Source organism: Leishmania braziliensis, chromosome 35 (genome assembly GCF_000002845.2).
Source record: "Leishmania braziliensis MHOM/BR/75/M2904 complete genome, chromosome 35".
NCBI classification, from domain to species: Eukaryota; Euglenozoa; class Kinetoplastea; order Trypanosomatida; family Trypanosomatidae; genus Leishmania; species Leishmania braziliensis.
This window is the reverse complement of record NC_009326.2, coordinates 559,225-586,053: the sequence shown is the minus strand read 5'-3', so window position 1 is coordinate 586,053 and position 26,829 is coordinate 559,225. Positions and strand designations below refer to the sequence as shown.

At 57.6% G+C, this 26,829-nt stretch overlaps 7 protein-coding genes across 7 annotated transcripts; all 7 read left to right on the top strand.

Annotated features, from left to right (window-relative positions):
* Nucleotides 1-1,419: 1,419 nt before the first annotated feature.
* LBRM_34_1470 (conserved hypothetical protein) lies at nucleotides 1,420-7,044 on the top strand (the record flags this gene model as incomplete). Its single annotated transcript, XM_001568207.2, has 1 exon — nucleotides 1,420-7,044. The coding sequence occupies one exon, from the start codon at nucleotides 1,420-1,422 to the stop codon at nucleotides 7,042-7,044; it is 5,625 nt and encodes a 1,874-aa protein (XP_001568257.2).
* A 742-nt stretch (nucleotides 7,045-7,786) lies between these two features.
* LBRM_34_1460 (conserved hypothetical protein) lies at nucleotides 7,787-9,823 on the top strand (the record flags this gene model as incomplete). Its single annotated transcript, XM_001568206.2, has 1 exon — nucleotides 7,787-9,823. One exon carries the CDS (start codon nucleotides 7,787-7,789, stop codon nucleotides 9,821-9,823), a length of 2,037 nt encoding a protein of 678 aa, XP_001568256.2.
* A 910-nt stretch (nucleotides 9,824-10,733) lies between these two features.
* Nucleotides 10,734-11,627, top strand: LBRM_34_1450 (putative reiske iron-sulfur protein precursor; the record flags this gene model as incomplete). Its single annotated transcript, XM_001568205.1, has 1 exon — nucleotides 10,734-11,627. The coding sequence occupies one exon, from the start codon at nucleotides 10,734-10,736 to the stop codon at nucleotides 11,625-11,627; it is 894 nt and encodes a 297-aa protein (XP_001568255.1).
* Nucleotides 11,628-12,943: 1,316 nt separating this feature from the next.
* On the top strand, nucleotides 12,944-14,062 carry LBRM_34_1440 (conserved hypothetical protein; the record flags this gene model as incomplete). The annotated part of the gene is made up of 1 exon (XM_001568204.1): nucleotides 12,944-14,062. One exon carries the CDS (start codon nucleotides 12,944-12,946, stop codon nucleotides 14,060-14,062), a length of 1,119 nt encoding a protein of 372 aa, XP_001568254.1.
* Nucleotides 14,063-15,233: 1,171 nt separating this feature from the next.
* On the top strand, nucleotides 15,234-17,093 carry LBRM_34_1430 (conserved hypothetical protein; the record flags this gene model as incomplete). Its single annotated transcript, XM_001568203.1, has 1 exon — nucleotides 15,234-17,093. One exon carries the CDS (start codon nucleotides 15,234-15,236, stop codon nucleotides 17,091-17,093), a length of 1,860 nt encoding a protein of 619 aa, XP_001568253.1.
* A 629-nt stretch (nucleotides 17,094-17,722) lies between these two features.
* LBRM_34_1420 (conserved hypothetical protein) lies at nucleotides 17,723-19,654 on the top strand (the record flags this gene model as incomplete). Its single annotated transcript, XM_001568202.1, has 1 exon — nucleotides 17,723-19,654. One exon carries the CDS (start codon nucleotides 17,723-17,725, stop codon nucleotides 19,652-19,654), a length of 1,932 nt encoding a protein of 643 aa, XP_001568252.1.
* Nucleotides 19,655-22,831: 3,177 nt separating this feature from the next.
* LBRM_34_1410 (conserved hypothetical protein) lies at nucleotides 22,832-23,674 on the top strand (the record flags this gene model as incomplete). The annotated part of the gene is made up of 1 exon (XM_001568201.1): nucleotides 22,832-23,674. The coding sequence occupies one exon, from the start codon at nucleotides 22,832-22,834 to the stop codon at nucleotides 23,672-23,674; it is 843 nt and encodes a 280-aa protein (XP_001568251.1).
* Nucleotides 23,675-26,829: the final 3,155 nt, after the last annotated feature.

Genomic DNA, 26,829 nt, shown 5'->3' with positions numbered 1-26,829 from the left:
CCATGTGGTGGGCACCGCGTCAGCGTGACTCACCGGGCCCTCGCTGCTCACTGGTGGAGGGAAGCTGAGCCACCCCGGGAGGAGGGATGCACCAGGTGGTGACCCGCACAACGGGCACGGCTGTGAGGTGGCCTGTGTGACGGGGTGGGTGGGCAGAGGGTGAGGCAGTGGCCGTGCTCCGATGACTGGGTCGGCGCATTGCTGTGACGTGCTCACGGCCGCTTTGCGCCACGCGACAGGCCGGCGGTAGAGTGGGGCGTGAACCCGTGTTGTGTGGAAAAGAGTGGGCACGTCGACCATAAAAGACCACCCCTGCCTTTCTCTGGTGTTGGTGGTGGTGCTGGCCGTCGTCGTCATTCGAGCTGAAGGGGCAAGGCGCCACTGTGTGTGTGTGTGTCTGCCCAAATCTTCTCTTTTTTTTTGTTCGTTTCTGGTTTTCGCTAGCTGCTCATGTCCTCTGTCGAGTACGAGCGATGCACACCATCCGCAGACACGCACATACATACATACCCACGCTGTACTATGGGTGAAAGCCAACAACCACAGGGGGGGGAATAACAGGGAAACGGTGGAAGGGGGCGTGCTGCCCTAGCACCGCTGCAGGTGGGGCACGCACGACACACGGACGAGCGAACGTGTCAAGAAGATGAGAATGGACACGTGTTCGTGTATGTGTATCCGCATGAGTGCCCGCGACGAAGAAACGCTCTGTCGGTTTATTATCTCGCCCTCGCAACCCGTCCGTCACAGTGGTTTAGAGAGGAGACTAGAGGAGAGAAAAGGCTTGCTTGAATGTGCTCGGCAGTCGCGCGCATCAAGGCTCCTCCTGTTCCAGCACATACACCGGTCACACGCTGCTTTGCGGACGGCCCTTCTTCTCGCCTTCTGCCTTCCCACTGGCCCTGTCCGTACCCCCCGTATCGTCATTGTGCCTGTGTACCTCCATCGCTTTACTTCCTACGCACCTCCGTTCCATCGCCTGTCTGCTTGGCTGTTGCTGCTCTGAGAGACGCCTAAAGGGCGGCACATACACATGCGCACGCAAGCCAAAACAATCAACGTAGGTGTGCACAGAATAGGCGACAAGAACTTCTTCCTTCTCCCTGATATCACTCGCTCCTCGGAAGACAAATCAAGAGAGAAACTACAGACACATACACACGAGGAGGGGGGACAGGCTGCTGCATCACAAACTTTGCTTGCTACCAGACTTGAATGCCGTGCATTGGACAGAAATGCCCTCCCTCTCACGTAGTGCTGCTCCTCTCAGCTCCTAGTGGTGGTGAGAAAGGTGGCACGTACCCCTCACCACCACCGCAGCGAACAGCTACTACGTGCCTGAGCTGCTTTATCGAGTCACTTCAAAGCGCCACACCGCTACCCTCCGCTGATGTGGTGTGCCGCGGTGCCGTCGCCATCATGGAGGCACTTGTGCACAACTGCCCCGCCACCGACGATGGCGAAGATGCGTTGCTTACCTGGACGCGTGAGTGGCTGGCGTTCGACCGCAGCACCGACCCCTGTGCAACACTCGTGCTCTCTGGGGAGGTGAGCGCTCCACATCCGCGCCGTATGGGCTCCGCTTTGGCCGACGTCCTTGTGGTGCTGTACATCTACGTCGTGCGCCATGGTGGTCGCATCAGGGGTGGCAGCCCGGTGGCAGCGACCAATGCGATGGGTGCAAGAACAGCTCTAGGCGGCACCACTGTTGCTTCTCTCTGCACTCTGGGTCGCGGCTCGGACGAAGCGCAGTGGATCGTGCTTGTCGACCTCGTTCAGTTTCTCTTCTCCTGTTGGGAGCTGCTGTTGATGGTCGTACCGACGCCTTCGTCGAAACGGGCGCCGGCGTCGCACACCTGCATGGCGATTCCGTCATCCTACGAGAAATCTCCCCAGTGCCACACAGGTGTCGCTGACTACTCACAAGCCAGCTCGTTGCTGTCGCCGATGCTGCTCGGAGAGACTGGTGACGACGTACCGGATAAGGAGGAGGCTGTGCAGCTCGCCAAATCACACGAAAACGTCGCTCAGGTGACCCTCGAGTCCGTGCACGATGTAGTTCGTCGGGTTATCAGGGAGATGTTTTGTGTCGCGGACGACGATGCAGCTGCGATCGAGGCAGGGCACAATAGCGGCGTACTCCGAAGCCATGCTGCCATCGTTATGTTTCTGAAGCTTCTGCAAGCCTCTCCACTGCTTCGTCGGCTTGTGGGCTCTTCTCCACTTCTCATCCGCTCTATTGCGCGGTACCTCCTGCCGCGGCTCGTTTCGCTGCGCCATCGTCAGCAGCAGCAGCAGCAGGGCCATCATCACGCCTCCGGTGGGCTAAGAGGAAGAAGTGAGGTGGCCGCGACCGCCATCGAAGCGCTGCTTTCTACGTTATATATTGTGTCATCATCTACAGCCTTGTCAGTCCCTCTGTGGCCTACGCAACCGCTGTCGGCTGTCGCGTCGCAGCTGTCGTGCTACTGTTGCTCGTCAGACCGTGAAGTGGCGCCTGCATCCGCGCTTGCTGACAGAGACGGTGCCACGCTGCTCGAAACTTTATGCGCTGTACTGCAGTCTTGCTGCGGGGCACACCTGTCCCCGTTGCGCCTTCAGGCTTTGCGGCTTTTGCATCTGCTGAGCTCGTCGCCCACAACGCGGCGTGCGCTCTTCTCCTCTTGCTGCCACGGTGAGGTATCAACCACCTATTCGATGCTGGAGGAGCAACCTGGACCAACAGACGCAGCCGCTGCCGCCGCCGTTGTGTTTGGCTCGCAGAGGCTGAGTGCGCTGGATGTCGCTCCGCACCTGCTGCCGCTATTGCTCAGCAGCGAGGATGAGGAAGAATCAGTTCAGCTCACATGCAGCGTGTTGCAGCTGATACTCCTCCACGTTCAATCCCCATGTCTTTCTCTGCGATCCTCTGGCCCGTGCAGTGACACTGTCCACACCACAAACGCAACACCAGCTGGTTTTACCGCTGCCTTCACAGAAGGTGGCTTCGTCGGGGCCGCAGATGAGGTATCGGGCATCAAGGTGGCCGTGCACCTTGCCAGTCACATAAAAGACTACACGATGCAGGCGCTCTACTCCTGCACGAACAAGACTGGGTACGCCTTGGTGGGGCTGCTGGACCACGCGGCGTCGGTTGTGGCTGGGGCACGTGCACTGCTGCGAGGTGCGAACGTCGAAGCAGGCCCATCTGTCCTGCACGACGATGCCACCGTACGATGGGAACAGCAGCAGGACTGGCGTGTCATTTTCTACGTCGCAGAGGTGGACATTGCGCTCTTCGAGGTGCTTCTCAAAGGATCCTCTCTGCACGATGCACTTGTGCCGCACAACAGCGCTAACGTCAGCGACGACAGCAGCGGAGCCCGACTTGACTGGGATGAAGTCGCAAGCAGCATCTTCACTGTCGCGTCGCAAGAGCACGGCGCTCAACTCTCCCTCTACACCTTCCTGCGCTGCCTGGACGCTCTGGCGGCTGGGATGCGAGGCAATATACAGGCTCTCTGGTCCAATCGTCTTTGTGAGCTGGTGCACGTAGTACTTAAGCGTGTGGACGCGCAGGTGCAAGATGCCAAGTGGCGGCCAGCCGACACGGCAGCTGCGATGAGGACGTTTTCGGCTTTGGTGATCTCTGGTGCGCCCCATGGCAACTTCAATGATGAGACCCCGTCCACCACGGCTGCACCGCACGCTCGCGATGCGGTGGACAGGCCCCTTCTACGACGAATGTTGGACCCTCAGACCCTGCATCTTCTGACTCGGGTGACTGCAGCCTACCTAACAGCCTCATGCGACATCCTCCTCCCACTAGGGGTGCAGCTGCTGATGGACGTTGCGCACACAGGCAGACTCATCGCGATGCACTGCCCGGAGCCAAGTGGCTACCCCACGATGCTGTCGACTTCCGTTGAGGAGAGTCGGTGTTTGCTCCGCATTGCAACGCTGCTCACACGCACTCAGCTGGAGAGCTGGACAACTTCAGAACAGACATTCGAGTCTAAAGAAGGGCACATGCGGTACGCAAGCAACGGCGTCAGTCCTGCTGGCCAAAATATCACCATGTCACTCTACTCTAGGCCAGGAAGGCCCCACATACCGCAGTACACCTCCCGCAGCTCAGGAAACGCGAATGGTGACGAAGATAGGGTCAGACTGATGGATGTCCTGCTCGGCCTCTATCCGGAGGCGCCGGAGCTGTTAGAAGCTCGGACGACGCTCATCCATGTCTTAGCACGGCGAGACAGCGCTGCACATGCACAACCGGAGTTCCTCGCGGCTCATGCCTCCGCTTTCATAGGTGCAGCGTCACTGACTGAGGTAGCGATGTCCCCAAGTGGCCTCCAGGCCTCGCTGTTGCTGAGTCTGGCTACGCTCGGATGTTGCCCGTGCGTCGGGCGACAAGAACTCTGTGTCATGCTGGAAGACCGGTGCCGTTCGTTGTGCAGTCATTTACAGCGGACAGCCTCCAGCGAGTCTACTCGTGGACCCGCTGCACTGTGGTCAACTAAGGCGGTGGCAGAGGGTGATGCTGTCGACTCAGCAGTCGTGGGGACAGCATCTGACAGCGACGACACAGATGACATGGGCCGGCTGCTCGACGCACTGCAGGAGATGTTCAGGCTACTTGTTGTGAGCATGTTGTGGTACGGAGGTACGGTCTCGAACCCTTCCCGGTTGTGGCCAGCATTGTCATCCCAGGCCCCTGCCGCGGCATCGACGGCTGATCACATTTTCTCTGAGGCGCATGCGCAAGCGCTCATGACGTTTGTGGAGGATGACGTGGGGTTGCGCGAAGGCCTGTGTCAGTTCCTCTTCGACCTCCACACGCAGTATCGCGTGGATGTGACCGGCTTCCTGACGTTCCTTCAGAGCGAGGAAGACCACGCGCCACGCCAGCGACCGCAGCAGGCACAAGCCCCGTCGCCCGTCCTCTTCGCCGCTGCCGTTTTGAGTGTCACCCTTTACGATGGGGACGAGCCCAGGAACTCGACAAGAATGACTGGTGTGACGTCTCCGCTTCGTACATACACGCACGCTCTTCGCTCAGTGCATTGGCTCGCCAACACCTCTTCGCAGCAAGCGAGCGTGCCGCTCTCGGTCGAATCGCTCCTGAGGTCGGTATTCCGTGTGGCGCAACGAGAGCTCCTGTTCCTCAATCGCGGTCATCACCCCCAAGATCAACGGACTGATCTGGCGCCGGCTGTCACCACCGCATCTCCAGCAGCCATTGCGAGTCTGCAATTTGTGTGCAACGAGCTGGCGTTTCAGCAGCACGGCTTGCAAAGCGGCGCCTTGCCGGTGCAGCGGGCCATAGTGGAACTCGCTGCCAGAAAAGACGTTCAGCGCTCGGCCCCCGACTCGGCACCGGGCGTGGCACTTTCGATTTACGTGCTGCGCGAGCACCTTCTACCGCTTCTCCTCCGCACCAACAGCAACACTGTTGTGCACCGCAAGGACCTCTCCATGTCCGTCGCTGCCCTCGAGTACTCAACGGTGCTCCTGCGGTTGATGTCTGTCGCGCTGTGGCCTCTCGCCCCGGCGACGTGCACGTCGCTGGACGCAGTGCTGGCAGAGTATGCGATGAGCCGCGCTCGCCAGCTTCTGGCGCTCACAACCGCCGAGCTGACGCATACTGACGGCGCCGCCCGCAAGCTTCTCTATCCCCTTCTGCAGCTGCTGTACCTGCTGCTGATGCGCGCTCACAAGGTGGATGTGGTACGCCGCTACGGCACCGATTTGCTGTTCTTCGCTTTCAGAGCAAGACACGCTGCCATCGCACGCGCTAACCTGATTGCCTTTGGCGGAGTCGAGCGGGGTGATCTGACAGACTCTGATGAGGATGACGTGCACGTGTGCGTCATTGCATCTATCGTGTACATCATGGCTCAACAGATTGCCGACACAAGGAGAAAAGGTGCGATAAGGGGCATTGGGGTAGAGAGTTCCGGTGGTGCTGGAGCAGTCGGTGGAGGGAGACTTGTGCCGCCGTCACTTAAAGACATGCCGTGGTATGTGTGGATCCCTATCTTCCGCTACTACCGTTGCTTGCAGACGGCAGTCAGCCGCACCGCCAATGACCATGCCGCACGTGAGCAACAACGAAGCATGGTGTGGAAGGTGGTGTCCGGCGTGGAGTATGTGATTCGACTCTGTGGGGTGTCGCACCTGGTGTGCTGCAGCCACGGCGCCGCATCTGCACAGCTGATGGAGACGGTGCCGCAGGTCGGGCAAGGTGGGCGAAACGCGCCTCACGCCGGTGAGGGCCCCAACCGAGATGAGCGGCAAGCCGCAACCATCTTGATTAGCTGGTGTGCCGAGCTGATCCTCACCCCTTGGATGAGCAGCGAGGACTTCCACAACACACACCTCAACGTTACAGTTGTTTCGGCGCGTCTGTTGTACCTTCTCTTCTACCGCTTCCGCGCGCTGGCAGCGACCTCTGTCTGGTTCAACCCCCTCGTCCTGAGCTGCATGCGTCAGACAACGCCGTCGAGGTTCCTACAACTCCCACTGGTCGCCGAAGGATGGCTGCTCGCCGCTCTCATGCAAGTTCTGCCCAGCGTGCAGTATTGGTATGCATATGACGACTACGTGAAGGGGAGCACTATGAGGTTCTTTGAGAAGCCCGAGATCGTGGCGCGCGTAACGTTGGTGCCGTGCCCACCACCAAGGGAGCCTCCAGCTCACGCTACGGCCGTGCCGCACATCGCCGTTTTGGAGGCGGCGGCAACGGCAAGTGCGGTACGTCGCGTTGGGGCCTGTGGCGGCTGGGCTGATGTGTCGGCTGCGGAGCCCGAGCTCAGCTGCGTCCTTCGCATTCTCGTGACGGCGTGTCGGCAATACGAACTCTCTCCACAACGCTTGCACAGTCGCCGCCGCCTTGAGGTGATCATCCCGCTGGGCTTGCAGTTCGTGGAGGAGCTTCCTGTACGTGAGTCCTCTTCTCTTCTGGAGTACACCTTCCCCTATACCATCCCCTTCACGAGAGCTGGGACACCACCTCTCCTACTCGTCTTTCGCTGTTTCACCGACCAGCTCAACGAGTGATGTGTCTTCTGCTGCTCGATCTGCTCTTGGATGTTTTTTTGGTTTTTCTGCTCGCCGCTGTTCTCGTTCTCTCTCACACACCGCCCCAATTCAGATAGTTCATTCATGACTCTCAAAGAAACGCGCTGGGCCTTTGGTATGACCACCTCCTCCAGCGAAAGGAAAAACGCACGTGGGCGCAGCTGCATGAGATCCGACATGCCCGTGAGATTTGCGTGCCCGGTCGACCTAACCTCTCTCTCTTCCTCTGCCTCGCGCCCCTATTCCTCCCCCTCCCTTTCACAGGCACCCATAGAAACACGCCCATGTGCAAGCGACGTCCTTAACTCGCGTCATCACTGTACCCGTCCCATCTGTCTCCCTCCCTCTTCGTTCTCGCTCGGTGGTGTGTGTACGCCTTCAACAGGAAGCAGCCGAGCACACCTTTTTGCTTTCTGTTTCGCCTCCCTCCCTCCCTCCCTCTCAGCGCGGCCAGAGTGAGCGTGAGCGGCCAGTGGTATCGAAGCTCCCGCGATTGGTACGGTGCTAGCGCAGATCCGTGGCTCTTTTGACGTCGTCTTGTCGTCCCCCCTCTTCCCCGCCGTATGCGTGTAGCAGTATGAGTCTCCGACGCAGTGCCGCGCGGTGGCAGCCGGCGTACACAGTGCTCACAAACCACTCTAGCAGCACCTCCGCAACGGCCCCAGCACGCCATCATGTCAGCCCAGAGGCACCGGGTCTACCGTCTACTCACCACGTGTGGATGTCTGTGGTGGGCGACTTCTATGACGAGTTTCTGCTGTACACGCAACAACGTTCGAGTGAAGTGCGCCTCACACACGCGGCGGAGGCCGCAATGCTGCGCTGTCTCGATGCAGAACGAGCCAGCGAGGCGCTCGAAGTGTACGAAGCTGTATGTCGATGTGGGGTTGTCGGAATGTCGTCACGACCGCTTGCCCGCAGCAGCTGCCGTACGTCGCCAACCAGGACTGCGCCACACATGTGTACGTCCTCGGCTACTATCTCTTTAGACCAGCTGGCTCAGCGCGCGCTGGCGCACGTGCCGCACCGAAAGTTTCAGCATTCGATGCTGAGTCTTCTCATGGCGGCGGAGCTCGACAAGCCTTCGCCTACCATGGACTACGGCAATAGCCGCAGGGCTGCAGGCTTGTCCAGCGGCAGCGGTGATTTGAAGGCGTCATCGGGCAATGCGTATGCGCCGCGAACAGCAGTGGCAGGTGAGAAAGGGGTGTCTGTAGAGGCCACATTTCTTTCACACGCTGGGGATCCCTCCGCCGCGGAGCAGGCGCGAATTCGTGTTCAGCAGCGCCTCCACGCCCTCCACACAACACAGCAGCTTCGCCAACCGCTTGGCAAGGAGTATTGCTTGGTGGAGATGCTGCAGCTCTGCGCACCGTCTGCCGTCGGCGCACGTGCTTCCACAGCGGCTAGGAAAGTGACAGATGAGATTGAAGTCAGCCCTCTGCGCACCCTTTCGCACGTAGTCTTGCACCATCCCTTCACCCACATGCAGCCCTCGGCACCATGGGCACAGAAAGAGATGCACTGGGAAGAGATCAGCTTGCGTGTGTGCGCGCAGGCCTTGACCCCTGCCAATCTTGCCCGGCTCACTAAGATCGAGGATGCCGTTAGTCCGTACCGACTCTTCTGTAAGAGCTCGCTGATGTTCCTCGCGCGGATGGTCCCGAACTGGGATGCGGTCCTGGTGCGCCGGGTTGCAGAGACGCTGGTGCTACCTGCCACCGCGCATAGCGTTTTCCCCGAGTCATACCGGCGGTTGCTTCCCACCGCAGCGCAACGTAGGCGTCCCTCGGAGACGGCAGCGCTGTCAACGCCAGGAGCCGCTTGCGGCCAACTCGCCACTCCTCGGTGCTGTACTTCGTGGACAGACTCAGCCACGCACAAGCTGTTTGGAGAGGAGAGTGGCGACAACCATGCGTCACCACTGTTGCGAGTCGAGCATCTTGTTAAGCGACGCGTACACCACGATGTCGTCGTTCCTGACACCTCATATATGCTGCGCCACTTTCAGCAGCTCAAACAACTGGCACGTCACCGCGAAGTCATCGTAACGCATAGTGTCTTTCTCGATCTTGTGGCCGCCGCCTCGCTTCCCACTCACCCCACTCGCTTCCACGCGCGACGCGTGCTGCGAGACATCATGTACGCTACCACCACGGCCGTCACGGGCAAGCAGAGCAACGAGGCTGGTAGCAAGTGGGACGTGCGGAGCGTGGCGTCAGGGTCCCGCCGACGCGACCAGCTGCAGCAGAGCGGGTTCACCCTGCTGGGGCTCCAGGATGAGCTGGCACTGCTCGAGCGCTGCCCAGAGCGCTTTTACTTGTCGGAGTTCTCATCCGCGGCCTCGCTCTCGGACTGGGCCCTCATGGGCCAGTGGATCTCGCTCGACTCAGCTGCGCGCGTCAGCGATGTCGAATATGGGAGCCAGTCCTGCGTAGCGCTAGTCGCGAAGCAGCTGGAGCGCATGATAGCGACGCACGACCGCGGCGAAGACTTCTTCGCAAACAGTACAGGTGCTCCCACTAGAACACACGTGGGGGTAGATAGTCTTGTGCAGCACATCTTGGAAAGCAACAGCAACGCCACTAGCCCAACGACGCCCTCGTCTCGGCAGACGACTGGCCCGCTCTTCAAGAACCGTTCCCGTGGTTTGTGGGCTCGCATGCCGGTCGTGGTAGCCACGACGCACGACCGCACACGCGCGGCAGCCTTTACAGTAGGTATCCGCATGTACCCACCGGCCGGCCTGGTGCCATGAACTGAAGGAGGAAGAGGAGGAGGGGGGGCGCAATTAGGCTTCACTGACATTTTCTTTCTGATTTTTTATCGATCAGATACGTGAGAGGCATGTCCCTCACAACGCTCTGCTAGTGCACTCATGCACGCAGGGGACTGACCCAGCGTTGGCGTGAGGTAGGCGCGCCGGAATGAGGGGTGTAGCTGCCTGCCTGTGCAGCCCTGCTCGGCCATATCTTGCCGCAAACGATGAATCCCACTGGGCGTGCTGTGACCATGAAAAACGGCAGCACAAACAAAACACAGCTAAGTTGGTGCGCCCAACTGCGAAGTTGAAAAAGGTAAACTCCTCGCCTCTCTCTCTCTCCGAGACACCTGCCGTCTCCCTTTGGGGGGGAGGGGGGGGGGGCTCCTTCAGGAGCCGACGACTAGGAGCACTGGCCATCTCTACTAGGGTATCCTACCCTATTCATGCCCCTGCACTGTTGAGCTCTTGATGCAACAGAGCCCCTAAACAAGCACACGCACAGGCACACACGTGTGCAGAGTTAAATGAGTGCCCGGCTATGCGCTTGCGCTTTCTTGCACCTTTCTCTTTTCTTCCGCCCCTTCCTTGCCGCCCGTTGCCGCGCCTCCGCCCTACGCGTCTTCTCTCTCTTTCCTCTATCTTCCTTACCCTTTGCCTTCGTGTCTGCTCGTGCCATTTCAACTGCCATCATCAATGCCTCAACTGGTGCCTCCTCACCCCCTCCCTCCCACATCCACACCTCTCGTAGTAGTAGTGTAGCGAACTCTCTACTTGTAGAGCCAAACAAACTCACAGGTACTCACGCAAGGACAGAGACGATCATCTTTTATCTCCTCCTCCTTTCTTCCTTGTTTTACGTGTGGTTGTGTGTGCGTGCGTGTGTGTGTCGGTAAGTCAATCCACTATGTTCTGCCGCTCCTTCATCTCGGCCTTCCAGGCCACCCGCGCTGCACGCGTCTCGCTCGTCTTCAAGCAGCTAGAGGGTAACATGCCCCTGACCAAGAAAGACAAGCCGGTCAACTCATGGTCAGACGAGTTTATGAAGCCGCCGAAGTCGACGGAGATGACGAAGAAGTACGGCCGCTACGCCAAGTACTCCGACCCGGCTCTCTGCGACGTGGACACGTCCGAGGAGGTCGTGCTGAACACGTACCCGGAGGGGACTCCGCAGGGTCGCATCGAGGCCACCGCCGGCGTGGCTCTAAAGGACTACGATGCAAGTATGTGGGACGAAGAGTTCTTCCGCAAGCACATCCTCAAGCCGAAGCTCGCCGACGACATGGAGGACCGCGCCCGTGTCACGGACTACGCGCTTAACTCCGCAATGCTCGGTTTCGTAATTCTCATGGCCCGCTACGCCGTGCTGCCACTGTGGTACGTTGGCCAGCCTGCCATGTCCATGGTCGGCCAGATGAACATCGAGGCCGAGGTCGGCGAGCTCGACGAGCGCCAGTGCACGACGGTCGTGTGGCGTGGCAAGCCTGTCTTCGTGTACCGTCGCTCGGCTCGGCAGATGAAGGAGTTGATGGAGACGCCGTTGTCGGTTCTCAAGGACCCTGAAACCGACGAAGCCCGCTTCCCGGACCGCCGCGACAAGGCCGTCGTCATTGCCATCTGCACCCACCTTGGCTGCGTGCCGATCCCCAACGAGGGTCTCTTCAATGGCTTCTTCTGCCCGTGCCACGGCAGCCACTACGACCCCTCCGGCCGTATCCGCCAGGGCCCTGCGCCGCTGAACCTCGAGGTGCCGCCGTACCGCTGGATCGACGACAACACCATCTACATGGGTAAGCTTTAAGCTACTTCCATCTGAGTTGCATCCACGTGCACACAGGTACACACGCGTACACACTTGCGCTGGCTGGGCTTTTTGTGTGTGTGTGCGGGTGTGCTTTTTTTTTGTTTGTTGCGAGTCAGCAACTCATGTTGTGTGCTCACACTCGAGAACTGTACGGTGCTAGGTGACTCTCGTAGCCGTGCCCGCGCACTTCATCGTGTTAGCTTGCCATTGTGAATAGCGGGCATGGTGGGGAGAGTAGGCGCTCTTGGTGGTTGTGGCTGTTGGGTCCGTTTCTTTTTCTGTCTTTTCGATTTTCCGTGCGTGGGCGTGTCAGTGTTCGTTGATCTTCTTTTTCTGTTTAGAAAAGTCTTCTCTCTAACGGAGCCCCATCCCCCCCCCCCCACCCCTTAGCATGCGCGCACACACACACACATACACATGCATAGACGTGCGCACAACTCAACCCGCCAACTCGTACAGACAAGCACAAACGCATACACTACATTCCTCTCTCTCTCTCTCTATCAATCAATCAATCGCCCTATTGATATGTTTGTGGTGATGTGTCATCTATGCGCTAATGTCAAATGCGCCTGAACGGATCGGGAATATGTGCGCACTATTTTATGCATGTGTGTGTGTGTGTGTGCATGCGCGTGTGTTCTTGTTCCTCTTAACAAGTAGCAGTATCCTATCAGCACCAGCACTAAGGCAAACGAAAGACATACGGAAAAAAAAAAAACACATAAAAATGCTGACAAAGGCCACAGCGGCGAGTCCGGTGGACCGGAGACGCACACGGGTGCTTTGTCGCAGCAAAGAAAGACACAGTCACGGAGGAGGCAGGCTAGTCGGCTGGAAGCACAGGCTACAATCACCCCAAACGAAAAGGTGTGTTGTAGGTGCAACACAGATAGAATGACGAGCGTGGAAGAGGGAGCAGGAGGAAGAAAGGGCGGGAAAGAACTCTAGTTATGCACAAGCGTGGTGCCCCTTGGTGTCGCGGCCAAGTCGTCCGCGATCCGCCACCTCTCTCCCCTCTCACTCTCGAAATCCTCTCCATTTCTTTACATCCGCAGGCCTTTTGTGGCTGTTGTTAACCTTGGGGAATGTGTGTATACGCGTGTCTATGCGACAAAGATGGAATACGCGCGACTGTGCGTACGCCTGCATGCACTCTCGTTCTCGTCTCGGATGAATGTCGCTATGTCGATTATGCGTCTTCGTGTTCTTCTTGGCGACGCCACTCCTTCTCCCCTCCCTTCCCCTTCGTCCGGAGAAGAAAACGCACACAAAAAGCTGCATGCACGTAAACGACCACGTAAACAGAGATGATGTCCTCCACCTCCTCGGAAGGCCTGAAGCGCCGGCGTGAGGAGCACCAACTCGCCGTGCAGCAATATTGTGATGACCCGCGCCGCCATCGGTACCCTCGCATTGATGCGTGGTCATTTGCAATCAGCGGCAACCCCTCGTATGGGGCTAGCCATGATGGACGTGCAGACGCGGAGGGGACGCAGACAGACAGCTGCGTGCACGTATCGTCGTCGATAAGGGTGAACTGTGGAAGCAGCATTACGACCAACACGGATCGCCACCTCTGCCCCTACGCTGCATCAGCGCACCCCGTCAGTGCCTCGTTGGCCCTCTCCTCTGCGCAGTCGTCGTCACTCCCGCCGCCGTCGTGTCGGTCAGCACGGCGTGCTTGCGGTGACAGCGAGATGACGCTCACGCTTCGTTCAATCTGCATCTGGGTCGTGCGTGGTGACAGCAGCCGGCGGTGCTCCTTCCTCGTTCAGCCGACGTTCGTGTACACTTGGCACTGCAGCAGCACATCTTGCGAAAGCGCTGGCGAGGAGCAGGCAGGTCTCGAGGTACAGGAAACCGTGAGGTGTCGAGTCAGCTCATCCACTGCGACACGTGGCAATAGCGCGAATGTCATGCGGACGACGGCCATGAACAGAACCGCGCCCTTCGCCGTTGGTTCGCCAACAGCACCGGGACCGGCTACGATGTCCGGCCTCTTTGGAGGGTCTTCCAGTCCTCTCTGCCACAACGAGGAGGCGTCGAACCCGGCTGTCACGTCCAACATCTCCGACGACATCTTCGCGGACGGCTACTCCTACGAGGCGACACAGATCTCACGTTGTCGCTCTATCCCGACGTGTTTGTCAGGACTAGAGGAGTGCGCCAGCAGACTGGGCAGCTGCACCCCCGCCCTCTTCGTCGACTGCCTCATCAAGTGCGCGCAGGATGAAGCGGCCGTCGCCTTGGATGACCGCCATGGGTGGGTACACTTGTATCGCGGGCGCCATATCGCGACAGAGGCTGGGCGTACACGCCTTTTGAGGGACGTCTTCGCTCTTGGCGACTTTGGCACCGTATCTGCTAACTCCATATCGTCGTGCGACGAGCTGCCATCGCTGACCATATGTGTGTTCCGCAAATGCTGAGTGCTGCCGGAAAGTAGGCCTAATCAGGTGCGCACCCGCATTGGTCCGTGTGTGTGTATGCCCCTAGGCATTTGAATGCTTACACATACAACTAAGCAAGTACGCAAAACTTGAGACTCACTCGGGAATAACAACAACAGCGAAAGAAGAGGCAACGTGCTGTCGGAAGGGAAAAATAAACGACTGAGCACAGTCAAGCCCGAGTGAAGCAGCGTGGTGAACTGCCTTCCTCCCTCTTTCCCTCCTCCCCGCACTATGAAGGAAAGAAGCTACATCATCGAATGTGCACATCTGTCCATGCCTGTGTGCGCGCGGATACCTCGACCCCTCACCTCTGCTTTTTCATACCGTCCCTATCCACACACACACACACACAAACACCTCTTCTCCTTCCCTCCGTCTCCCCATCTCACGGTAACTCGCCCTCTCGACCATCTTTCCTTTCCCTTGCTCTCACTCTACGCTCTGGACGCCATTGTGGTAGGAATTGCTGCAGCACAAGGAGCACCAGTTCTGGTATAGCCTTCCAGCGCGAGCACTGGACAATCAACCCCGCTGCACTCTCATTTCCGCTATCGTCTCCACCAGGTAGCTTAGTTTACACGATCAAGTTTCTGCTCGAGGAAGGCGAAGCACGTCTTTACTACAGAGCCAAAGAGAGCAGCTTTATTGCCCACGCTTTGTCTGAGGGCCTGTGTGTGTGTGTGTGTGTGTGTATGCCTGTTGCCCTTACCCTTCTCCTTCCTCAACTTGCGGCAGCGCACCACGGAGGGAGAGCTGAGGAAGAGGGTGGTGCCGACAGCGAAGACAGAGGAAGGAGAGGAAAGAGAAAGAGCCTTGTGCGATGCAGCTTGAATCGCCTATGCTGACTGGCGAACAACGCCACTACCGCCACGCCTCAGCCGGCTCAATGTCCTCCGCCTGCGCTGCTCCCTGCTTCCTGCGTGCCACCTTGCTTCTTGTTTATATTTTCCTACTTTGCATCTCAGCCCGATTCAGTGCAGCCGCGCAGCACGCAGCTGCCCCAGCGGACACCGAGGTTTCAGCTGAAGAATCTCAGCGGTATATCGGTCTTTTCCCAGAGGCACATACATCGGTGGCGCAGCAGTACGTCGACGATGAACACTCATCTTGTCCAGCCCTTCCCTTCTCCTTCTATGTCGCTGCAGTAATGGGCATGTGGTCGAGAGTCGACCGCCTGGCTAGTTGTCCTTCCACTGGATTCAGCACCGTCCTCGAAGACATTAGGCTCTCGCGCGAGGCTCGTACGTCCAGCGACAGATTGTTATCGGAGCTCTGGCGCCGCGTTCGAGGCATCCACGAGGCGCACGTGTTCTTCGATAACGCAGCTGAGTTTATAGCCCTCGAGACGGAGATTAAGCGGTTCGTGCGTGTCAACCACACCCTCGGCATGCACCCACCCCAGTACGGTGACGTCTTGAGCAACGTTGCCGACATTCTCGGCCTACACCTCATGGAGGACCTCATGCCTCCGCAGGGCAATGGCCCGCTGCCGATCGTGGCAGACGGACCGGGTATGGAAAGCGTCGACCAAAACTGCGAGCGCAATCCCGCCTGCTTGCAGCGTGGCGCCCTTAATGAGTACCGAAGGCATGCGAATCGCACCCTTGAAGCTTCGCCGCATCTCATCGTCAGTGACACCACATTTGCGCAGGCGATGGAGTACTACAAGACGAATCTGATCTCCTCCATTGTTGTGCGCGCTTACGATCTAATGCCTGGTCCTTCAAACTCCTTTAAGAACGATCTTGCTGGCTTACTGCGCACGGTGCAACACATGTGGGACGCCGCAACGCGTGAAGTGGAGCGAGAGCAGAAAGACGCGGGAGCTAAAGATGGGACGGTGGCCTTGAGAGGCGCGAACATCACCAATTCAGGCAAGGAGAGGGACGCATCGTCGTTGCCGTCGAAGCCATTTCTGCCTTTTATCAAGGTGACGGATTTCACTGGACCGCCGATGCTGAGCCGTGCCCACTCACTCTTCTTCCACGACCATCCCGAGCCACCGTCGCGCGGCAGCGGCGGTACACACCAACAACCCCTTCATCGTGTGTTGCCCGCGGCCGTTGTGTACCACTCCAACCCTAGCTGCACGAGCTGCGAGGTGTACGATCGCGCCTTCGACCTGCTGCCCAGCCTTTTCAAAGGCCTGTGCAGTCACCCACACGTTAGCATGATAAGTTGCAGCCCGCTGACGCTCTTCCTGCGCACCACGCAAATTAGCATGTTCGATCTGGTGCCATCGATGGACATCTATGCGCGGCTGGTGTACTCGCGGGAAGCAGTGCTGCGGACAGCCGACACGAGTGGTTTTTTCTTCTCCAGCGACGGTTCTGATAGTCTCGATGACGACGATAATGCAGCCGATGACGCGCGCTTCTACAGTCTCAAGTCCAAGTACAGGTCGCACCGACACGGTATCGAACGTGAGGTGCTGCCGCGGGACCAGTTCTCGCCAAATCGCATTTCCCTCCGTCAAATATCGGACGCGTCAAGCGTGGAGGAAGCGTTGACGAGCATGTTCGCCGAGCTGGTCGAGCACGGGGTTGTGCAGTTTGCATTCATTGGCAAGTTGCAGCTGAACCGCATCTTGAAAAAGAACCAAGAGGTGCTGGAGCGGCTGGAGAAGCGCCAGCGTGAGGAAGGGAGCACAGGAAGCGGCACCGTCGAGCCCACCACATCGTCGCCGCCGGCGCCAAATCCGGAGTCGGATCCGGAGTACCAGAAGGTCGTCACATTCCATGATTTGGCTGCGGAGCTGGTGTCCTCCTTCATCAAGTCGCACTTTGGAGACGTGTCCCCCTCCATAAGTCCCCGCAGATCACCTCGCCACAACGCGCGGAGCGCTGCCTCCTCCTGGTGGTTGTTGCCGAGGCTGATCGACGCCGCTGTTGTGTTGTGGGACTGCATCTGGTCAGAGATGGAGCATCCCCTCCTCCCCATACTATTTGTGCTTCTGTGTGCAGCTCAGCTCGTGTGGAACCGCATCGAACAGGTGACCTACTGGTGATTCACCACCTATACTACTACAGTTGCGGAGGAAAGACAGCAAAAGAAGGAGACTTGTGAGGCAGGTGGTGATGCAAAGCATCAACAGACGGAGAGGTGCGATGGCAAAGGAACGATTGCCCTGAGTATGTGTGTGTGTGTGTGTTGGGGGGTGGGGAGGTGTTGTGTGTGCCTGCATCGATGGGTATATGTGGGCGTCTCGATTGCTTGCCTTTCTTTTCTTCTCAGCTTTCCGATTTTCACCTATTGTTATCACCTGCGTAGACGCGTGCATTCACATCAGTCCACAAACGAGTATGCGGCAGCACATCCTTTTATGCTTCTGCTGGCCCAGCAGCCTTCTCTGCTCGCATAGACTCACTTCTCCCCTTTGCATACACTCCTCCCCTCCCCCGTCTTCAGGAGGTGCGTGTGAGTCATCTGCAGGTGCTTGAGAGATGGCTGCACGAGAGAAGTGAAAGTGCCACACAAGAGGGTGGTGAAAAAGAGGGGGAAATGGGACACAGGAAGATGCCAGCATAGTATGAAGAGGGCATCACTTCGTCTTCAAGTACGCGAAGAGCTTCGGTATGGTGCGCACAAAGCGAACGCTGCGCTCCTCGTGTGCGGGGGCTACTTTGCCGTGCCGTGATGCGTGGGTCAATACATCTCACATGCATCCAACTGGTTATGGATCTGCTACCCCCCCCCCTCCACACACACACACACGCACTTCACTATTTACTACATGTATGCACAAACGCACATATACCCCCAAGGTACATTGATGCCCTTTGTTTTGGTTGTTCTTGTGTTTGGGGCGAAGAAATGAACAGCGCCACACCACAGGTGTCTCCTGGGGAGAGGGATACACACTACGTGCGCCGCGAGCGCTTCGAGATCGATCAGTATGTGCGCGTCCGGGTGACTGACACGCGCTACTCCATCGGCGTTGTGACAACTATTGACGAAAATCAGGACCTGGCAACCGTGGAGACGCGAAACGGGTATGAGGTAACAGTGCCAACATCAGCACTCCGTCGGGCCTTTCTACTAGTACTCGACCTGAATGGAGTCCTTGTCGCCCGTGGTCGAGGGGGATTCGTCCTGCGCCCAAACGTCTCCGACTTCCTCAAGTTTGTCTTTTCCAACTTCGTTGTGGCGGTGTGGACGAGCGGCCTTCAACGGTCATCGGACCCCATCATTGAGCATGTCTTTGGTAACTACCGAGACCTCCTACTGTTTACGCTGTTTCGCGACGCGTGTATGTCGAAGCCATCAGTGGAGAACCCGTACGGGACGGAGAAGAACCTGCAGGTCATCTTCGACCGATATCCACATAGCTTTCACAGCGTTAACACGATCATCATCGATGACTCCCCAGACAAGTGCTCCCATCCCGATATTGCACTTTGCCCCATCCCGTTCAAGGATCCGGTCACACAGGTGCACGACGAGGGGCTACTGCAGGCGATGGAGGTGCTGAAGGAGGTGCTGCTCCTGGACTCCGGCGTCCCGCTGATTCTCGCTGCTGAGCGGCGGCTTCAGCAGCTGGCCAAGCAGCAGCACGAGGATCATCCTGGTGGAGAGGGGAAGGCGCATGAACAGAGGCTGTCGAAGGTCTGGACGCCAGCGGGAGCTTCAGTCTGCAACAGCCACGAGCTCCCTTCAGATATGGAAGAGGTGGAGCTATGGAAGAAGCGCCTGTGTTGCGACCAACTTCAAGGGAAGTGTCTGCGTAGTGACCGGTGCCCCTTCAGCCATGACGCCGATGATGGTCGGCCCTGCTCTCGCAAGAGTGGCTGCCGGAAGCACGGCAGTCGGTGGCCAAAGACGCGTGAAGAAGTACAGTTAGAGGAGCAGCGCAGAGAGGCCCGCAACGCGATGCTCCAGCGCAACGATAATGTGCAGCAGCAGCGCGGAGCCCGGCCCGGTCAGCCGCAAAAGCTGCCTCGGCAAAGCAACCGAGCGAGCAACCGTCGCCGCGGCGACGCTGATGACGGCGCGGAGTGGGCAACAGAGACAACCGGGTTTAGCCACACCGGCGACCCGGTGTACGACAACATGATCGACCAGCAACGGCGACAAGGCGCATCGGCCGTTAAGGCGATGGCCGCAACGTCACTGGGTGGTGCGACCGGTGCAGCCTCGCAGAACGTGCGTGGCGGTTCATCAGCGACGTTCGTCTCTGCTCAGCCGCAAATCCAGCCCCAGACCAGCCAAGTGAATAGCTCACTGTCGCTCTTTTTTCAAACAGCGACAGCAAGCAGTGCGCCAGCGCCGCCTTTAGAGCCCTTCAGCACTCGGCCCAATGCACCAACAGTATCTGCCACAAACATGAGTGTGCTGCCTCAACAGCAGCAACGAAGGACATCCATTACCTTGGTGCTCGACGATATGTCCTCGCGAAGAGGAAATAACGGTAATGGCATTCAAAACCAACGAGGGGGTGGCGGTCGGCAGCAACAGCCGCAACGGCAGGCTTCACAACAGCAGTCGCAGCAATTGATCCACATAACCGGGGAGCAGGGCAACTCTACCGCTGTAGTGAGTAAACTGCAGGCGCTCATTGGCCAACGCTAAGGGGAAGAGGCAAGAAGAAGAAAAAGACGCACAAGGTCAAGTGAGCACACTCAGCCGCTCTCATTGGATAGGCGCAGTTGTACTGTGGACAGACCCGTGATTGAGCAAGCGAGAAGGGCGGAGGGTCACGGAGTAGCCACAGGGGTGGCAGAAGGTAAAACGTAAGAAGGCTGCAGTTTTTTGGTCGCGAAGGGGGGACAAGGAGGGGAACTGCAATGCAATAACGGTAGCGACCGCTCGCCTGAGAAACAGAAAGCAGTCACAGCAGGGGGGAAGGAATAGCAGCAGCCCCCCTTGGCGGTCACGTCTTGGACTTTTTTCACACACCACTGTCTATCTCCCCACTGATGTCGCTCTCTCTTTCTCTGTATGTATGTCTTGTTGTCGTTCGTTTAGCTCTTCTTTGCCGTCCCCACCCCCTTTGAGCCCAACCTACACGGCTGCATGGATGCTACCTACATCTGCCTTATCTCCGCTGCGGCTCGTCAGTTCTGCTGTGCGTGCAATTCGTCTGACGCCGCGCCTCTCTCTCGTCTCCCCTCGCTGCTCGACTACACCCTTCTCCCCTCCCCGACCCCGTTTCACTTTGTTTCATGTCTCATGAGCTGCAGCGCTGAGTATGGGTATGTTTGTGTTTCTTCTTTGCTTCATCTTCTTTTCTACTTCCCCCCACCCACCCAAATTCACCGAGTGCTCCCATTCAAGTTCAGCTGCAAGTGTGCGCTAAATGCCTTTCTAGTACTGAACGTGTCCAAGCGCAGCTGGGGTCAGAGATGGAAGGAGGATTAGTGTGGTGTAGTCTCATAGACTCGTATGCACAGCGGTCGACTGCAGGGGATTGGCCGACAGGTAGCACTCTCGCGGCGACGCCGTTCTACCATGTCCCCTCTCCCTCTCCTCGCCCATGTCTCTTCTTTTTTCCTCTCACTCCACCCAGCACCGCCCTCACACGTGGCAGTACTCCAGTCGGTCACCACTGCATTTGCTCTGCATCTCCTCTGACGAGCCAAAACAGAAGCGCACGTGACTTGTGCGCATGTGGGTGGAGCACCTCATGCCCTCTGACTATCGCCGATCTCTCCCCCTAGCCCTTTCGTTACGTATGTGTGTGTGTGTGTATTTGCGCGTCGTCCTCCCTTGTAACTTAGTTGATGCTCTCTCCTCTCTGGTAGCAGAGCATCAAAGTCGCATTTTTCCTTGTATTTCTTCCATTCACGCATCCCATCACTCACCGCTCCCTTCCCCGCCCTCTTCGAGTTTGCCTTACATTCGCGTACTCGCACACATGCGTGTCGCCAGCATGCGCTAAAATGGCAATACATCTTCCTCCTCTCCTCCTCTCCCCTCCTCCTCCCCCCTCCCCTCCTAACACACCCTCTCTTCCCGTTTGTGGCCCCAGCGCAGGAAGGGGACATAAGCCGTGCACCCACCCTCTCTCTCTCTCTCCGGCGTGCGCGCTCACGCTACGGCTTCTGCGTGTGTCTGTGCATCTACAATGTGAGAGACTAAAAGCTGCACAATATGCTTGCAATTTGGTGGTTGTGTTCGGCTTACGTGGGCAGTGCTTGCGTGTGTGTGTGTGTGTGCACTGTGTCCGCCTTACACCTCTCCCCTCTCCAATTTCTCCTTTTTTGTCTTGTCTTCCCCTTTCACTCAGCTTTCGTGTTCTTCTTACCCCTCTTAAACAGAAATACAAAAGAGATGCGCCCTGCCGACGCCGCCCCGTCCTCGCCCACCACAGCCCAGACATGCGGTGGCGCGACATGAGTACTCACCCCAGTGGCCAAACGCACACACAAGATGCAGGCGAAAAGGCCAACACGCCTCCTCCCTCTGTGCATCCCTACCCCCAACCGAGCCAACTAAGCACAAAGCCTGCAGTAACTATGGATGGCATTCTATGTTGCTCTTAGATGCGCTCATGTCCCTTTCTCTTCATGTGGCATGGCGGAGTGACACAGCATGCATTCCTTTACGGGGTGAAGTACGTCTTAATACGCCGCGTTGCGGATGTTCTTTTTGAGTTCCGGAGATTGGTGCGTGCACTGGTGAAACTTTTTATGTATATGTTAGAGGAACGCCATCAAGCCACCCATAAAGGCGGGGAAAATGCGCAGCTTCCAATCAACGGACAGGCACAGATGAAATACAAGCTAGAGTGCGCATCGCAACATGCGTGAGCGCGTCAGTGCAATCAAAACAAGGGGGAAACTAAGCCGTCACCGAAGCTGATAAATCGAGGAGCAGAAGGGAAGGCAGAGGGGTGCCGATGTACGAACGCGTCCGTGTCTGTGTCTTGTGTGTCTGTACGTGGCGCTGCTCGCAGCTTCTCTCTCTCTTCCCCTCCCATTTTTTAGCTTCACTCCTCATCGGCTCTCCTCCATCGCAGTGTAGGTGGGCTGGGTGTGTTCCCTTTGGCCTTTTTCGTCTGTGCGAAGTACGTGTCTGGGATGGATTCCGTTACATCTATGCGGAGCGACAAACAACACAGAAGTGATGTAGCAGCCGCGAGCAGCGCGGCTCAGGAATGGCAGGAGCACAGATACACACCGGTGCGTGTGGGGGAGGGGGGAAGGGGTATGAGTTTATGTCGCACAGTATAGCTCCACCGCCCCTTTTCTTCCCCCTCCATGCACACACACACACACACACACCTGCTCTCCCTCCCACCCTCTCTTCTTTCCTTCTTCGATCTTTCACACGCAAGACCGCCTTCGCACTGGCGTGCTTTGTTGCATGGGAAGACCTCAACTCGGACGAAAAATGAGATTGAAAGCGTGAAAACAATTAGGAAAGTTCAGACAAAAACAACAACAGCAGCAGCAGCAGCAGTCAGATACCCACACGTAACCCCACAAGTAAAAAGGTGGACAGATACGGGCGCCTACAAACTACACAGCCATGTGTGCGCCCAACTATCGCATTGCGGCACGCCAATATAGTGCCGTGTTGGTGCTCTGTATCATCCAGGGCATTATGTATGGGCTGTGCCTCGCCGCAGAGCTGCACGAGCATGCGGCGGACGACATGAACAGCAGCAGCAGCAGTAGCTCAAGAAGTGAGCACGACGGCCATAGACATCAGGATCCCCCATACCATCCATTTTGCGGTGTCGAGTTCGGGGAGAGCTACACGGTTGCGCTCGCTACCACGATGCCCCTGAAGGGTCGCGTGCCCATGACACAGATTGGGCAGCTTTACGTAGACAGAGCCGCTGGCGCTGTTCGTCTGGACCAGGTGTACCGTGCGCAGCGCACTACCTTCCTCGTAGACAACCGCCACCTGCGCGGCTTTTTCTTCTTCGACACAGCGAGTGGCGATGGTGCTCCGCAGGACGGAAATGGCAACGGCAGTGACAAGGGCCCTTCTCAGCGCTGCCACGTCTTCTACCTGCCGCACAAAGTTGCACCCTTTTGCGTGCCGCAGCGCTACACTGCGTCCACGCGCAAGTCAATGGTTCGCGGCGTGCCGGTAATTCGCTTTAGTGGGATGGAACGGTACGATCACACACCGCTGTTGGAGCAGCGCTTCTACGTGCTGAACGCGACTGACGCAGCATCGGGGGCACCAATGACAATTCCATGGCGGCTAGAGCTGAGCGCGCGCTCAGACCTCGAGCTGAGTAAGATCACCGCTGTCCCCTACGAGTCGCCGAATTGGCGCTTTTTCGGCCATCCCATGTTTGATGAACTTGTCCTGTCCCCCGCGCAGGAGAGCCAGGTGCAGTTGTGGGAGCCCGTGTATAATCTCTTCACAGTGGATTTCTACAACTACTACCCGACGACGCTGACTCCAGATGTCTTCGCGGTACCGCCGCAGTGTACAGCGGTGCTTGTCAAGAGCACGAGCACTGGCAATAGTGTTGCTAAAGAAGCAAGCGCATCGACACGTGGTCGAACAACTTTAGCTGCAACGGAGCCGCTGGAGCTGGTGACGGCTCAACTCTTTTTTCTTCAGTGGCACGTCTTGCACAACGCATCCGCGGGGCTGCACGTGGCCAAGAAAATATACGAGCTCTAAGGCAAAGGAAGGTGCGGATGGCACATGTGATCGTGCGCCCTCTCTGCCCCTCTGCCCTCCCCCTTTCCTTTATTTGTCCTCGTCACTTTGGTCAAACACGCGACTGCGTCTTCAGTTTTTTTTTAGGTGAGTGAGAAGGCCCATCAACCAACGTAGCACACATCAACACACACTCACACGTGTGTGATATCGCCATCCCTCCAGCGCTCCACGCTGAAGTTCGTTTTTGTTATGCTTTTTTTTTCTCTCTTCCGATCCAGCGGCAAGGGAAGAACTTATGTGACCACAACCACCACGGATCCCTTTTTGTTCCTTGGTTGCTGATCAGCCGTCATCGCGAATTCTATCCTCTCTCTTTCTGTTTAGCCCCACTGTTTGGTGGTGGTAGCTTTTCAGGTTTTGTTTGCGTGTGTGTGCGTGTGCGTGTGTGTGTATGTGTGTGTGTTGTTTTTCTTTTCTCTTACTTCCCCGAGCATAACTATCACGATTGTACTCTCCCTCCCCCTCTCCTTGTTGGGGTTTGCGGATCGCAATCCCTTACCGCGCAGCTCCACGAGTACTGATGCTGTCACTCCGCAGCGAGTGTGCGTGTTTGTGGGGCATGTCGGAGCACGAGCACCTCATCGCACCGTCACCACCATACCCCCACCCTTCAGACACACACCTGCGGCATACTCTCTTCACCCTCCTGCGTCCCCTCCCATCTTTTTTATTTTCCTACAAAGATGAAACGCTGACATGACTGCCTCTTTTATTTTTGTTCCTTCTATGTCTCGGCCCTCTCCCGTCTTTGTGTCTCTTCCACTCTTCACCCACGCCTCATCACACCCTTCCCCCATGACTGGGCTTGCCGCAAGCAAGGGTACTGAAGACAACAACACAAGCATCTGCTACCATTGCAACCCTCTATGCGGAGAGAGAGCGCGCGCGAGAGAAAGAGAACGAGACAACAAAGATGCACAATGGATCTGCGTGAATGACACAGAGGTGTGCGTATCTAACCATCGGAGGGAGGTCTGTAAGGGCAAATGGTTCCCCCTCCTTTTTCGCTCTCGCTTTCGTGAAGACGTGTGTATGTGTGATGTGCACGTGGGATTGTATTTGGAAAAAGGGGGTTAACCGCGGCAAGCGGGTGGGCATCCGCGCAAGTGCGGACGTGCTCTCCATTACCGCCCATCAGCGACGGCCCGCCTCCTTTCTTCTCTAGCGTCCTCCCGCACTGTCTGCCTCCCCCCTCCCTCATTCATCTCTCATCAGTGCATTGAATGCTTGCCCACACACGTGCTCCCATACATCTATATAAGCACACACATACACGTTCTTGCCAATAGACAGATCATCCTCGCACAGGCACGTCTCTTTCTGCGCCCAACATGCTGTCACGCAAAGTAGGAGCGCCTTCCGCCGTGGCTGTCAACAACCTTCCCACCCACCCACCCACTCCCTCTTCACTGCTCCTCGCTTTGAGTGCGTGTCCTCTTGTCTTCTAGACTTCCTGCCTGTAGGCACAGATGCGCCCGCCCGCCCGCACTTTATGACGCAGTACTCTACGTCGACGAGGGGACTTGATTAGTGCGAACTGTGTACACACGCTGCAGACGGTCACCGTGCACTGTCGTACAGATGCAGGGGCGGCAGTGGTAAGCACCATTCGGGTCACAGGAAGCTCCTTCCCCACAGAGCCACTCCACCTTGGGCCCATGGAAGGCCTCATGATCCCCATTGCCATCGTGTACCTCGACAAGCACCCAAACATCACTAGAGGGTAGCAGACACCGTCGGCCCTCTCCTCTGACTTTGTCAGCGCGGATGTGCTTCAGCAGGCCATGACGCACCTGGCCTACTACTACCCTCAGCTCTCAGGCCGACTTGTACTGCTGCCCAACGGCGAAAGCACAATTGGCCTCCTCGACAGCAGCACTTTCTTTGTAGAGGCCACCTGTGACAAGACTCTTCGCGAGCTCCTCGATGAACAGGCGAACACAACGCGCTGCAGCAGCAGCGGTGAGCATAATGGGCAATGGCGGCAAGCGCTTACCATTCGTGCTGCCGCTGTTCGACTTGCCGGCCGTGGCGAAGGTCCTCTTCGCCCCCATACGACCCACCCACCGAGCATACTGTGAAGAACCCTCTCTTCACGCTGCGGCGTACGCGCACGGCCTTTTTCTTATCGTACAGCACCTGACAGAGCTATACGGAAAGCTGAAGGCAGATGGGGGCAATGCAGCGGCGACACCGGTGGTGGCGTTAGGCCCGGCAGTGCTGGAATGTCCCTCATATTCGGCAAACCTCCGCGTTGATGCGACCCCAGGCGAGCTGGAAGAAGCGCTCTCGTGGAGGCCGTATGCGTATTACGTAGATTCATGTTCATTCACTTCCTCCCCCGCGTTGGAGGCGGCGGCGATGCGGCGACGAAGCAGTCGGTCACGGACTATATCACACCCCCTTCAACGTGTAAGGGAGCGTTCTGTCATAACAGGCCGGCGCGGGCGCTTACTTCCTCGTCGGCTGCCTCATTGTTATCACCACGGCTGCGCCACAGATGCTGCAAGACGGACCGCTTGACCAGGCTGCCGCTGCACTACATTCGATGCTGTTCGCACCAAGTGTGGTGCAGCACACGCTGCTGTGGCTCGCCGCGCAGTCGGACAAGTCGTGCATCTGCAACTATTGTGCGCTCGGTGGGGCTTATGACAAGTGCGTCGAACAAGCTCGGCATGTATGACACCACCTTATGTGGTGAGGTGCAGCCCGTGCTGGTTTCGACTCCCTTTACTACCATCTCCCTTATCAAGGACTTCAGATACATCCTGCCGCGTCCTCCAGCGTTTGCCTCATCTTTGGCCAGAGATGACATCACAGGGGTACTGGGGGCGGGTGTGAATGGCCTCGTCGCGTACCTGACGCTGGAGACCTCGCGGTAGGATTATCTGAAGAACGACACTCTCTTGGGGATTGCATCTCCGCTGATTCCCTCACCTCTCGATTGGTTTGCACGCACGTGTCGCTGCTCGCAGAAAACTGGGCTGGAGTGGAATGTCCTGCTTGCCTTTTTCTTCATTCCTCATTCTCACTCGTTTGTTGTGGCGTGTGTGCGTGTGCGTGTGTATTCACGACGCATTGTTTACGTGGTTCGGGGGTGTACATCGCCTCTC